Source organism: Haliotis rufescens, unplaced genomic scaffold (genome assembly GCF_023055435.1).
Source record: "Haliotis rufescens isolate VD_foot unplaced genomic scaffold, xgHalRufe1.0.p SCAF_18, whole genome shotgun sequence".
Classification (NCBI taxonomy): Eukaryota; Metazoa; Mollusca; class Gastropoda; order Lepetellida; family Haliotidae; genus Haliotis; species Haliotis rufescens.
In genome coordinates, this window is record NW_025963868.1 from 8,090,641 (window position 1) to 8,106,100 (window position 15,460).

Sequence of the window (15,460 nt, forward strand, 5' to 3'; positions counted from 1 at the left end):
GTATCATTTCTTTATGTTGTTTGTTTGTTTGTTGTTTAACGCCGCACTCGGACATATTCCAGCTATATGACGGCGGTCTGTAAATAATCGAGTCTGTACCAGACTATCCAGTGATTGACGCCATGAGATCGATCCACGCAATCGGGATACAATGACATGCATCAACCTTCAGCGAGTCCACAAGATCCCACCTCTTACGACAAACAAACAAATTTGAAATAATTCTAACAGTCACAACACGTGGATGTATACTGTCTTTTTCCCCGCAGCATATTTAGATGACATGGTGACAGTTTCTTAATGTAAGGCGTGGTTTCACTGGCTTGTGTCGTTCAATATCATGGTGAAATATGTGATCTTCACATGGGAAATGTATTTTCACAATGTCAATAATAGATCGCACAATTGTAGCGCACATATAGAACAATATTTTGACACACAATTGTGGAAACAATTACTAACATTGTGACAAAATACACCTTTCGAGATTCAAACATGAGACATTGATTTCACCGAGGCATGAGAGGGGCAACTTATTGTTAACATTGTGACAATATTCACATTTGAGATGCAAACATGAGATATTGATTTCACCGGGGTCGGCTTAAAAAAATTGCATTGACATTAACTGAATATCTGGGATCAGATAAAACCTCTTGTCACTACACAGCGGGTCTTATCTGTAAAGTATTACTACCTTAGATGACTTTAAATCGAGCAATTTTCCGTGTAGCTTTATCGTATAACATCATTCAAAATAGTCCATTGCTTGTTGTGAGCGTCGAAGAAAACAAATATCATGTGATCTAATTATTCATGTGTAACCTGGTCATGGCGTGGCCCTGTGCCCCCCCCCCCCCCCCCCTCATATAGAACAGCAGATAGCGAGCTGTACGCGCGCTTTTGCACCAGGATTGTATCAGTGAGTGAGTAAGGTTTTACGCCGCTCTTTGGGCTATTCCTGCAATATCACAGCCAGCACCAAATTTGAGATTCACACGTTGTACCCATGCGGGGTTCAAACCCAGGAATACAGCTTTAACAACGGGGCTAGACAAATCCCCCTATCTTCTTCATTCCGTCGGTCTACTAATACCGAGTAACGATTATTACATTGACTTTAAAAAAAGGACCAAGACGCTTGACTAGAGGCTTAAGGGACAAAACAAATTTTCCCAGAAAATTCTTGAAAGGATTATGCTTCAGACGAAGCATGTTACAACGAAAAATAAAATTGTCAACCACAAAAAATACATTGTCACAAAGTGTTGTTTTTTTATAACATGTCAGGCCCATAGTTATGATTAAAAACAAAACTGGTTTTGCAGCTGTAGCTAAAAAATACGTTATCTCCATACAAAATCCCAGTACCCCCCAAATCATCCCAGCCTCGCTCGCACCCCCACTCCCCTCCCCCGAATACCAAACGGTCGGTCTCTTAACCCCTACTCCCATCTTTTTTCAATTGTAATGTTTGACACTTATAACACAACATCTTCCAATGCCCTAGTGCAGTTCGCACGTTATTCAAGTCACGCGAGACAACAACGTCTCACCTGCAATATCGACATCACATAAGTGTATTGTATCGCGATCGATTTGCAAGTTAGGACGTGAGTACCGTACCACCTGTGAATCAATACTGCACATAAGTCAATACTTAAACAACTGCAGATACGTCTGTCCCCCTGAGTGTATTTATATACTAGTTCTTGTGCTCACGGAACATACGGAGTCAAACGCAAACAGGAAATATGACCCACACATACAAGGAGTTTCGTTTAATACTCAACACCACGTGGTATAGTCGAGTGCTTTGTGAAAGGGGTCCCACTGTCGCAAGCCTCTCTTTATCAATGACAACAAGAGAGATACGCATATTTGATAGTCGACACTGCTTAGGGTAACATAACCTGTGGTCCGGGTTTCGTATATCACTCACAAGCTTCATCGTGGGTCACCAAACAATCGGAACGTGTGCAGCGGGCGTTGAAAATAATTCTCCGAGATCCTCTGAATGCATATAACATACATAGCGCCACAACGCGGAAGTTAAACTGTTCGTGAGAAACGCATGTGGTTGCTTGGACATAGCCGACTTAATTTGTGAATTATATCATGAAGGCAGTTGTGTGGATGGTGTTCGGCGTCATGCTACATATGTCTTCTCATGTAGTACTAGGTGAGTATATGTCTTCTCGTGTATATCAGGTGAGTATATGCCTTATGCAGTACTAGGTGAGTATAGGTCTTCTCATGTAGTACTAGGTGAGTATATGTCTTCTCATGTAGTACTAGGTGAGTATACATGTTGTATGTCTTCTCGTGTATATCAGGTGAGTATATGCCTTATGCAGTACTAGGTGAGTATAGGTCTTCTCATGTAGTACTAGGTGAGTATATGTCTTCTCGTGAAGTACTAGGTGAGTATGCATGTTGTATGTCTTCTCGTGTATATCAGGTGAGTATATGCCTTATGCAGTACTAGGTGAGTATATGCCTTATGCAGTACTTGGTGAGTATAGCTCTTCTCATGTAGTACTAGGTGAGTATATGTCTTCTCGTGAAGTACTAGGTGAGTATATGTCTTCTCGTGTATATCAGGTGAGTATATGCCTTATGCAGTACTAGGTGAGTATAGCTCTTCTCATGTAGTACTAGGTGAGTATATATGTCTTCTCATCTATATCAGGTGAGTATATGCCTTATGCAGTACTAGGTAAGTATAATATATATTCTCAAGTATACTATGTGAGTGTAAGTATTATCATGTAGTACTACGTGATTGTAAGTAGTATCATGTAGTACTACGTGAGTGTAAGTATTATCATGTAGTACTACGTGAGTGTAAGTATAATCATGTAGTACTACGTGAGTGTAAGTATTTTCATGTAGTACTATGTGAGTGTAAGTATTATTATGTAGTACTATGTCAGTGTAAGTATTATCATTTAGTACTATGTCAGTGTAAATATTAGCATGTAGTACTACGTGAGTGTAAGTATTATCATGTAGTACAACGTGAGTGTAAGTATTATCATGTAGTACTATGTGATTGTAAGTATTATCATGTAGTACTACGTGAGTGTAAGTATTATCATGTAGTACAACGTGAGTGTAAGTATTATCATGTAGTACTACGTGAGTGTAAGTATTAGCATGTAGTACTAAGTGAGTGTAAGTATTATCATGTAGTACTAAGTGAGTGTAAGTATTAGCATGTAGTACTACGTGAGTGTAAGTATTATCATGTAGTACTACGTGAGTGTAAGTATTATCATGTAGTACTATGTGAGTGTAAGTATTATCATGTAGTACTACGTGAGTGTAAGTATTATCATGTAGTACTACGTGAGTGTAAGTATTATCATGTAGTACTACGTGAGTGTAAGTATTATCATGTAGTACTATGTGAGTGTAAGTATTATCATTTTGTACGAGGTAAATACATGTCTTCTGATGTAGGGCTATGTCTTATGGTGTTGTTCCAAGCGAAAATAAATTTTCACATGTCATTTAGATGAGTATCCATCTTGTCACACAACAGGATGCGGACAGTCCCAGTACAATATACAGTATGTCCGGCGTGTATTTCAAACCGTAAAATATAGCATGTCATTCTATCCGTGTCAGCGATAACAGTAATTGTGAGTCAGAGACGTGCACGTGACGGAAGCGCATGCTGATATAATGTGGTCTCTCCCTGCACACCGTGTTCGGGTAAATAACATAAATGGCATGAAAAGTAGTTAAACTCCCTTGTTGCTCTCCCTTCTACTCTCTCTCTCTCTCTCTCTCTCTCTCTCTCTCTCTCTCTCTCTCTCTCTCTCCTACACACTCTCTCTCTCTCCAAGGCTCTCTCTAGTACTACGTGAGCGTAAGTATTACCATGTAGTACTACGTGAGTGTAAGTATTAGCATGTAGTACTACGTGAGTGTAAGTATCATCATGTAGTACTACGTGAGTGTAAGTATTAGCATGTAGTACTACGTGAGTGTAAATATTATCATGTATTTCTATGTGAGTGTAAGTATCATCATGAAGTACTACGTGATTGTAAGTATTATCATGTAGTACTATATATGTGAGTGTAAATATTATCATGTATTTCTATGTGAGTGTAAGTATTATCGTGTAGTACTATGTGAGTGTAAGTATTATCATGTAGTATTATGTGAGTGTAAGTATTATCATGTAGTACTACGTGATTGTAAGTAGTATCATGTACTGCATGTAGTACTACGTGAGTGTAAGTATTATCATGTAGTACTACGTGAGTGTAAGTATTAGCATGTAGTACTAAGTGAGTGTAAGTATTATCATGTAGTACTACGTGAGTGTAAGTATTTTCATGTAGTACTATGTGAGTGTAAGTATTATTATGTAGTACTATGTCAGTGTAAGTATTATCATTTAGTACTATGTCAGTGTAAATATTAGCATGTAGTACTACGTGAGTGTAAGTATTATCATGTAGTACAACGTGAGTGTAAGTATTATCATGTAGTACTATGTGATTGTAAGTATTATCATGTAGTACTAAGTGAGTGTAAGTATTATCATGTAGTACTAAGTGAGTGTAATTATTAGCATGTAGTACTACGTGAGTGTAAGTATTATCATGTAGTACTATGTGAGTGTAAGTATTATCATTTTGTACGAGGTAAATACATGTCTTCTGATGTAGGGCTATGTCTTATGGTGTTGTTCCAAGCGAATATAAATTTTCACATGTCATTTAGATGAGTATCTATCTTGTCACACAACAGGATGCGGACAGTCCCAGTACAATATATAGTATGTCCGGCGTGTATTTCAAACCGTAAAATATAGCATGTCATTCTATCCGTGTCAGCGATAACAGTAATTGTGAGTCAGAGACGTGCACGTGACGGAAGCGCATGCTGATATAATGTGGTCTCTCCCTGCACACCGTGTTCGGGTAAATAACATGAATGACATGAAAAGTAGTTAAACTCCTTTGTTACTCTCCCTTCTACACTCTCTCTCTCTCTCTCTCTCTCTCTCTCTCTCTCTCTCTCTCTCTCTCTCTCTCTCTCTCTCTCTCTCTCTCTCCTACACACTCTCTCTCTCTCTCCAAGGCTCACTCCTACAACCTCTCTCTCCCCTACACCATCTCTCTACACCTTATCTCTCTAGTACACATTCTACATTCTGCAACACATTCTCTCTGTCACACACATTCTATCCTAAAGTAGATCTATCTTTTACAAAGTTTCCCTGCACATTCTCTCTCCCCTTTACATTCTATGTCTTTAACATTCTCTCTCTATTACACATTACCTTTCTCCTAATATCATATGTCTCCTCCACATTCTCACTCCACATCCTATCTTTCCTCCACATTCTTTCCCCTGCACATTCTCTCCCCTACACATTCTCTCCCCGGCACAATCTCTCCCCTGCACATTCTCTCCCCTACACAATCTCTCTCCTGCACATTCTTTCCCCTACACATTCTCTCCCCTACACATTCTCTCTCCTGCACATTCTCTCTCCTGCACATTCTCTTTCCTGCACATTCTCTCCCCTACACATTCTCTCTCCTGCACATTCTCTCCCCTACACATTCTCTCTCCTGCACATTCTCTCCCCTACACATTCTCTCCCCTGCACATTCTCTCCCCTACACATTCTCTCACCTACACATTCTCTCCCCTACACATTCTCTCCCCTGCACATTCTCTCCCCTACACATTCTCTCACCTACACATTCTCTCCCCTACACATTCTCTCTCCTGTACATTCTCTCCCCTACACATTCTCTCCCCTACACATTCTCTCTCCTGCATATTCTCTCACCTGCACTTTTTCTCTTCTCTACATTCTATCTTGCTTTTCTCTCTCCCCTACACATTCTCTCTCCTGCACATTCTACCTGTTCTCTCTCTCTCTGTCTCTCTCTGTCTCTCTCTCTCTCTCTCTCTCTCTCTATCTCTCTCTCTCTCTCTCTCTCTCTCTCCTAATGTCCTCTCACATATTACATCTCTTCAGACAGATTGACACTTCTGTTTAAGGTACAGCCACAATAGGGCCTGCCACCGGCTCAGTGATGGAAGGGGATAGCTACACGTTCACCTGCAGTACCACGCAGCAGGGAGAGTATTTGGTCTATTTTAAAGAGGGCACTATCACCTATTGCCAATTTGGTGGCATGACAACGAATGAGGGACTGGAGTGTGGGGTTGAGAGAGGGGAGCCCTCCAAGTATTATTTCAAAATACCCCACACCTATCGGAACCACTCAAGTACAGACTGGTTATGTCAGGCTGGTCCAGATCAGAGCAACATGGCAAAACTAGATGTCTGGTGTGAGTAAAGTCCTCCTCCCCCCTCCTCCCTTCCTCTCTCTCTCTCTCTCTCTCTCTCTCTCTCTCTCTCTCTCTCTCTCTCTCCCGCTCGATCGCTCTATATTTATCTCTCGATCCCTCTCTGTATCTCTCTATATATCTCTGTCTATATATATATCTCTCTCTTCATCTCTCTCTCTCTCGAGATATATACATTTATATCTCTCTCCAACACGATTATTTTTTTTTTTTACTTTATTAAATTTAAATGTGTTTATTTTAAAATTATGACTGTTGCAACATTAAAATCGTATTAAACAGCTTCGAAGTCGATTTTATAGCCGAGATAATGCTAAAATTATGCTTAAATTATGAATAATCATATATTCAGCTGCACTGATTTTCACAGCTGTATGGAACATATGGTTCCATTCGTACTGTTTCCAGACCCGCCGGCGATAAAAAGTTTTACGACCAACCATGAATCCAACAAAATCGAGGTCAACATAAACGACACTGTCACCCTGGTTTGTCAATACGAAGGTAACCCAGCCGCCGACGTCATCATCAAAAAGCAAGGTCGGAGTCTGCAGACTGTAGACGACGATGTCGCTGTGAGGTCCACTCTGACAACAGTGAGTTGTCAAGATATGGCGACCTATGTATGCCAAGCCTCGAATAGGTTTGGCTCTGCCTCATCAAATATTCAACTAATAGTCAGATGTAAGTACAATGTTATCCTGGCGTAATCAGCCAGTGCCGGATACCTACTCCGGTTCGCTCGGCTATAATAGGTCTTCAGCAACCCATGCTTGACGTTAACGGGATCGGGTGGTCAGGCTCGCTGACTTGGTTGAAGCATCATGTCATCGTATCCAAATTGCGTAGATCGATTCTCATGATATCAATCACTTGATTGTTAGATCCAGACTCGATTATTACAGACCACCGTAATATAGCTGGGATATTGCAGAGTGCTGCGTTCAAACAACAAACATACAAACAGACCCTAGTTTTACATTTCTATTTGAAGGCAAAATAGCACAAGTTGAACAGTTATGTAAGGCTCACCAGTGACGCTAGGGTGTTGGTGTCATGGGACCGTCAAGTGCACAAAACTTTGTACACTATGGATTCCTGCTAATTTTGGCGGTGGTCGTATCAGACGGAGTGAGTGAGTGAGTTTGGTTTTACGCCGCTTTTAGCAATATTCCAGCACGGCGGGGGACACTAGAAATGGGCTTCACGCATTGCGTATCAGACGGAGACGAGGCGGACGTGCTTTAAAGTCCCACTTCTTAAACACCTTAAAACATGGGGAAGATTTTCCCGGAATGACCTTGCAGCTGACACAACTGGAAAAGAAACGAGTTCTGGAAAACGTGCAATAATTTACATACATGAAAGTTTTAAATGTTGTCAGAATTTAGCCTTATGTTTGAACGCAACTGTTTATTTACATAAGAAAACAAAAATAATTTAATACTTTTATTTTATTGTAATATATGAATAACATTGATGTTGTATATGTCATAAGGTGAAATATATTTCACTATTTGAACTTCAAAACTTGCACTGTAATATAACACATTGTATTTCTTACAAGTATTTTTCTCTTATAAATCGCTACTTGTGTCAGAGAAATACCTGTCCATTCTATGTCAAAGAGATCTTCGCACGACATTTTGAAAATAAGCTTCGTAGCTCTTAAATGAATGTACAGATCCATAACTTGTATATAAAATGTATATCATGTTCCTTGGAGTTTGCCCATTAGCAGAACATACACCAGAATGAAAATATTGACCAATATTCACCATATAAATCAAACTACGAATGTAAAATTAATTTTCGACGTGGATTCCTTATTCAAATTTCACTTCGCTTTTCTAATGCATTCATGCCACACCTTTGATTTCGACTGAGTCATAAAGTCATAAGTAAACCAGTGGTTGATATTATGAGCAACGAACCACAACGAAGCTAACTACAAGGGCCCGAAGCCATCACCCTCTCACAGCGGGGTGCATCCCCACACTATCAGTGAGTGAGTGAGTGAGTATGGTTTTACGCCGCTTTTAGCAATATTCCAGCAATATCACGGCGGGTGACACCAGAAATGGGCTTCACACATTGTGCCCATGTCGGGAATCGAACCCGAATCGAACGCTCTAACCACTAGGCTACCCGACCGCCCTCACACTATCACTATATTCTCACAGCACTCACTACCTATCGTTCACAGGTTGGGGTCATGGGTGGCCCAGTCCTCTAAGGTCGTAATTCGGTGTGCAGAGTTGCGTGCCTTAACGGTGCCAGGATGATGTAGGGTTCGCATCCCCGTGTTCTTGTTGGTTCCCGTGCTCGTTATTTTCACCCCAGAAATAAAAGTCTAAGACCTGCACTTTCGGGCTCTACTTCAGCTGCACTTTACTATAGGTGATATACACTCTGTTTAAAGCTGCGTTAAACCAATCTCACTCACTCACTCCACAGGTCCTCCAACACAAGGTGCATCCCAAGGTACAACCACGACCTCCCTTGAAGGGGACGTAACTCTGACCCTGTCAGTAATGGCATACCCTCGGCCTACCTTCACATGGTTTGGCCCGCTTGGGAACATGTTAGACGCAAACAATGGTTCTCTCGACGCTAATCTGAACGTCATCAGCAGGATTACCATTAAAGGTGTCACTGAGGATGACCTTGGAGTATACACAGTTATTGTCAAAAACAATCTTGGATCAGGAAATTTTACCATCGCACTAGCCACAGAAGGTTTGTACATGTTTTGACCTTCACGTTCTTTAGCTCAATAACTATATATCATTTCCCGTTGGTATATACATAGTGTTCAGCGTCAATGTCATTTCCCGTTAGTATGTATATAGTGTTCAGCGTCAACGTCATTTCCCGTCAGTATATATATAGTGTTCAGCGTAAACGTCATTACCCGTTAGTATATATATATAGTGTTCAGCGTCAACGTCATTTCCCGTTAGAATGTATATAGTGTTCGGCGTCAACGTCATTTCCCGTTAGTGTATATATATATATATAGTGTTCAGAATCAACGTCATTTCCCGTTAGTATATATATATAGCGTTCAGCGTCAACGTCATTTCCCGTTAGTATATATGTACATATATATATATATATATATAGCGTTCATATATATATATATATATATATATATATATATATATATATATATATATATATATATATATATATATATATATATATATATATATACATCGTGTAAACCTCAAATTAAAATGAGCCTTCGTAGAGCATCAACGTCATTTTCCGTTAATATATAATAGTATATAGCGTTCAGCGTCAGCGTCATTTCCCGTTGATATATATATATAGCGTTTAGCGTCAACGTCATTTCCCGTTGATATATATATAGCGTTTAGCGTCAACGTCATTTTAAAACTTTTAACTGTTTGACAATGAAACCCTCCTGATATGTTTAAGAGTAAGTGTTATCGATTTGATAATGTTGCGTTTCTATGTCAATTGAGTATATGGTGAATACATGCGCATATATGATGTTTCCATCAGCTGCCAGAATCTACTAGTCATGGTTCGACTCCTGGTGGTTTACAGTGTTCGCTCGTTACGCCAAAGACCTGGGTTCGATTCCCAATATGAGCACAAAGGGTGAAACTCATTTCTAAAGTGGCCCGCCATGGCAACGCTGGAATATTGTTATAGTCGGAGTAAAATCATAATTATTCAATAAATGAGAAACGATTAAACGATCTGTTTGTGTCTGTTGCAGATCCCGTCAGTGGGGGTTTGGTGGCCGGGCTTGTTATCGGCGGGCTTACAATTCTGGTGATTGTTGCTGTTTCGGTCGTCTTGATAAACCGAAAGATGAGGAAGGAAGACGACAACGGTAAGTACTCGTGCATCCAAACTATGAACTTTTCATTCTGTTATGATAATTACCCTTGACCTGTATAACTCACTTCAGACCACAATTATTTCCCTTCTTTGCTATCAACAATGATATGACAGACCACAAAACGTAGTATCATACCTCCATGTCAGAATGACGAGATCTGATTGGTTCAAGTGATCTTTATAAAATACGATGTATCACGCCTTGGAGCTTTTCAGCGGGAGAATAAACCCCTTATACCCCACCACGAAGAAAACAGGCTGCACGTGGATTTCTCAGCGAGAGAATAAATCCCTTACATCCCACTTTGAAGCAAAAAACAGCTTTCCGAGTCAATGATAATCATGTGATATAGCAGAGGCTAGCTCAGCTCAATCAAACAGCATGTATGTCGCCCAGTCGGACTTCCATATTGATCGTGGCTGAAATGAAACAAACACGAAATGGTTATTCGATGGTGATGCTTTTGATAAGGGTATCCAGCTGTGTTTGACTTCAAGTTTAAAGTGTTTCGGCAAATGTTTTCATCCTTGTAACGTTTTCATAACGTTTGCTACTTTTTGGTCCTATTTTCAGTGTATATATATATACTTTCGTTAGCCCGGCAGGGTATATTCATCAAATATATATTTATTCATGACGTCAAATGGAGCTTCAAATCACAGTACTGCACCAAAGGGGTTCAGAAGGTGAGGTCGGGTGAAATGGGGTTTAAATTCGCGCCAAAAATTATTGCACTTACATGACAACGTGTGTGTGTGTGTGTGTGTGTGTGTGTGCGTGCGTGCGTGCGTGCGTGCGTGCGTGTGTGTGTGTGTGTGTGTGCGCGTGCGTGCGTGCGTGCGTGCGTGCGTGCGTGCGTGCGTGCGTGCGTGCGTGCGTGCGTGTGTGTGTGTGTGTCTGCTTGTACTAGTCCAGATTAATGACGGTGTTGTAGTCCTAGCCCACTGGGTTACCATGCCGCATTTTAACATGACTACCCCACTCAGACACAGTATACTGACTGACTCGAGTCCATGCGTTGATAATGCTGAGCGTCAACAGGGAAATTATTAGAACCATCTTTAAAAAGTCCTTTGGTATGACGCGACCAGGTTATCGAACCATCGACTTTCCGCTCTCCAGACAGACACTTTATCCACTACGCCACGAATACGGTCCTCTCCTCAAAAAACCTCCCACAGACCTTCTCTCACACATGAGTGTAGTTTCATTTCAAGGAAATTTCAGATCCCGCCCTAGTAAGCCAGCAGTATAACAAAGCTCGCGGGTTCACGAAAGTAGTAAGCTTCCGTTATTTGGGCCGCTTTGCTCTCTTCTCGACCGACACATGAGCGCTATGACACTACTGGAATACTATTCTAATCGGTGTTAAACTTTTCTATTCACACACTCTTGTTTTTGTAGATTTAGACATGGATATTATGAACAGCACTGCCGAAGATGACACGAACGGAAATCTGTATGCCCAAGTAAAAAAGCCACGTAAGTTAATCACCAAGAGTCTTGTCTGTCACTGGCTAGAACGACACGAACGGAAATCTGTATGTCCAAGAAATTAAGCACCGTAAGTAATACACCAAGCTTCTTGTCTGTCACGGCTAGAACGACACAAACGGAAATGTGTATGTCCAAGAAATTAAGCACCGTAAGTAATACACCAAGCTTATTGTCTGTCACTGGCTAGAACGACACGAACGGAAATCTGTATGTCCAAGTAATAGCACTGTAAGTAATACACCAAGCTTCTTGTCTGTCACTGGCTAGAACGACACGAACGGAAATCTGTATGTCCAAGAAATTAAGCACCGTAAGTAATTCACCAAGCTTCTTGCCTGTCACTGGCTAGAACGACACGAACGGAAATCTGTATGCCCAAGTAATTAAGCACCGTAAGTAAAGCACCAAGCTTCTTGTCTGTCACTGGTAAAAACGACACGAACGGAAATCTGTATGCCCAAGTAATTAAGCACCATAAGTAATTCACCAAGCTTCTTGTCTGTCACTGGCTAGAACGACACGAACGGAAATCTGTATGCCCACGTAATTAAGCACCGTAAGTAATTCACCAAGCTTCTTGTCTATCACTGGCTAGAACGACACGAACGAACATGTGTATGTCCAAGAAATTAAGTACCGTTAGTAATTCACCAAGCTTCTTGTCTGTCACTGGCTAGAACGACACGAACGGAAATCTGTATGCTCAAGTAAATAAGCCACGTAATTAATACACCAAGCTTCTTGTCTGTCACGGCCGAGGAAGACACGAACGCAACTCTGTAGGTCCAAGTACACAAATCACGTAAGTTATTTTCCAAGCTTCTTGTCTGTCACGAGCTAGAACGACACGAACGGAAATCTGTTTGTTTGCCAAAGTAATTCAGCCACGTAAGTAAGTCACCAAGCTTCTTGTCTGTCACTGGCTAGAACGACACAAACGGAAATCTCTTTGTCCAAGTAATTAAGCACCGTAAGTAATTCACCAAGCTTCTTGTCTGTCACTGGCTAGAACGACACGAACGGAAATCTGTATGTCCAAGTAATAAAGCACCGTAAGTAATACACCAAGCTTCTTGTCTGTCACGGCCAGGGAAGACACAAACGGAAATGTGTATGCCCAAGTAAATAAGCCCCGAAGTTATTACACATTGTATAACAATGTCATGATCATGACTTTGAAGATGTCCTTTGTTTGGAGCTATGCTTATTCAATGTTTAGTTCTTAGGTCCATGCACAGAGTGATGCATTGCCATTTCCGCGTCTGTTAGTTGTTCTTTTGACATACGTTTACATTTTTCTTACAGGTAAAGAAAGTAACGGAGATTCCAATCTGAAGGAAGACTCGACTAACAAACAAGTAGGTAATTGTAAATTGAGTGAGTGAGTGAAAGGCTGTTTCGGTGGGTGAGTGAGTGAAACTGAGTGAGACGTCGCTTTTTTTATCCATATATCACGCGTTGGACACACAACATAGACTTACCCGTTAGCGATCTTTTGTCCCAGGCGTGACGAGGTAATTATATAATCACTTGTGACCAACCATGCAATATTCGCGTGCGTGCGTGCGTGCGTGCGTGCGTGCGTGCGTGCGTGCGTGCGTGCGTGCGTGCGTGCGTGCGTGCGTGTGTGTATGGTTTCTTGTACTCGGACTAATGCAGAAGTTGTGGTGCAAGCCTACTCAGATACTTGATCAAAGTTTTAAGTGTGTGTGTGTGTGTGTGTGTGTGTGTGTGTGTGTGTGTGTGTGTGTGTGTGTGTGTGTGTGTGTGTGTGTGTGTGTGTGTGTGTGTGTGTGTGTGTGTGTGTGTGTGTGTGTGTGTGTTTATTTTATCGAGAACATCCCTCAGGCAAACCCCACCTTCCCGGAGGATGATCAGATTGAATGAGTGAAAAAAAGAGTTTTTATGTCATTATCATGCTGTATTATGATATGTATATACTAATTATTGGTTGAATATAAATGTATTCACTTATTTTAATATATGAAAAACAAATTCTGTCCTTCAAACAATCATACATTAAACATCACTGGAGTACCATGTCTCCTCATTGTTGAAGGGTCTGAAGACAGGTGTGGATGAAGATGGCCTGCTCTACGTTAGTGTGGATGTTGAAGACCCGCCTGACAGCGCCGTCGACATACTCAGGACTAAAGACGACGACGATCCTACACAGTATGCCGACCTTGCCTTCAACCAACCTGGCGCCCAGGACATACACTAGCGACGTCAGGACGGAACCCTGATGAGTAGAAACAATGAGTGGTCGCATCGAATTTTCTATGCTTGGCGTTCCCTAGTCGTGCCTGGATGAGCTGAACATGGGTTCGAATCTCAAATTCGCTTCGATTATGACCCTCGGTTTGTCACCACGAAACCCATGCATGTAGGTTTGACCAAGGTGGTACACGTGTAACACCAGCGTGCCTTCCTCACATCAAACTGACACGCCGTGATATAACTGAAATATTGTTCAAAGCGGCGTTTAGTCCCACAGACATCGAAGTGCTACAATGGTACAGTTGTACATTACTCCTTCAAACATTTTTCAGCTATAACATTGCCAAAGTATACACCGTGAAGATCCGGGGTAGAATAGGTATTCAGCAACCCATGCTTGTCGTAAAAGGCGACTATGCTTGCCGTAAAAGGCGACTAACGGGATCGGGTGGTCAGGCTCGCCAACTTGGTTGATGCATATCATCGTATACCAATAGCATTCATCGGTGCTCTTGACATCAATCACTGGATTGTCTTGTCCAGATTTGATTATTTACAGACCGCCATCATACAGCTGGAATATTGAATATCATTAAACAAAACGAAAAAAAAAGAATAAAAACAAGACCACACTCACACGTGGTGAGAAGGTTCGCTAACTTCCCTTGTAGGCCATACCTGCTGGGTATAGAAAACAAGGTGAACAGTAAGAAAAACGTAGGAACACATGTACATGTCTAATTTGGCTAAACTCATTTGCACCATACAATCTAGATACATTCAGCCCATCAAAAAGAATTAGCTCACCCGCATGTCTCCAAAACAATACACGATAGGTACTGTGAATCTGTACAAAAAGTGCAAGAAAAGCAAATTTCAATAATTTCTTTTACACAATCATCTTGAGATATACAGTAATGTTTATAGCTCTTCCAAGATCAAGGGAAATATTCATGTGTGCTTCCACCTGATTGGAAAAACAATTAGCAATGTTACATAGTCTGTGGATACGAATACATTATATAATGTGCTTACGCTAGTTTAGCCAGACCTCTACTGCTCCACAAAAACGGTTATCCGTGTTAGCAAATGTGTGTATGACAGTATTATACTTGCGTGTTCATCTTGGGTCGTGCCAGTACCTGCAAGAGAACGAAGGAAGCTGGACTAGAAGTCACAAAACCATATCATATTTTGAAAGTTTCAAAAACTATAAAATTTCAAACCCGCCAAAAATTATCCTTTTCTCCTTGCGGTGAACTCGTGTGGTATTATCATAAGAGGGATAGTATAATTGATGTGATAAATCAATCCAATAACATTGGTATCACGATCCAATACATGTGTAAAGAGGTAGCCGAGCTATAACTGCTTGTAATCTCCATACATCGATGTCTGTTTGTCAATACACTACTGGCTATTGTTACCAAAACGTCTGCCAAAAATTATCCTTTTCTCCTTTTAACTCCTTTAAACCAATCCAATTACCTTCATATCACGACCCGATGAATGTGT

General features: G+C 41.0%; 1 protein-coding gene across 1 annotated transcript; it reads left to right on the plus strand.

Annotated features, from left to right (window-relative positions):
• Nucleotides 1–1,787: 1,787 nt before the first annotated feature.
• On the plus strand, nt 1,788–15,244 carry LOC124149680 (neural cell adhesion molecule 1-like). Its single transcript, XM_046521410.2, has 8 exons — nt 1,788–2,182; nt 6,040–6,333; nt 6,760–7,035; nt 8,809–9,090; nt 10,103–10,219; nt 11,633–11,710; nt 13,031–13,083; nt 13,785–15,244. Exons 1-8 carry the CDS (start codon nt 2,119–2,121, stop codon nt 13,947–13,949), a joined length of 1,329 nt encoding a protein of 442 aa, XP_046377366.2. The 5' UTR covers nt 1,788–2,118; the 3' UTR covers nt 13,950–15,244.
• Nucleotides 15,245–15,460: the final 216 nt, after the last annotated feature.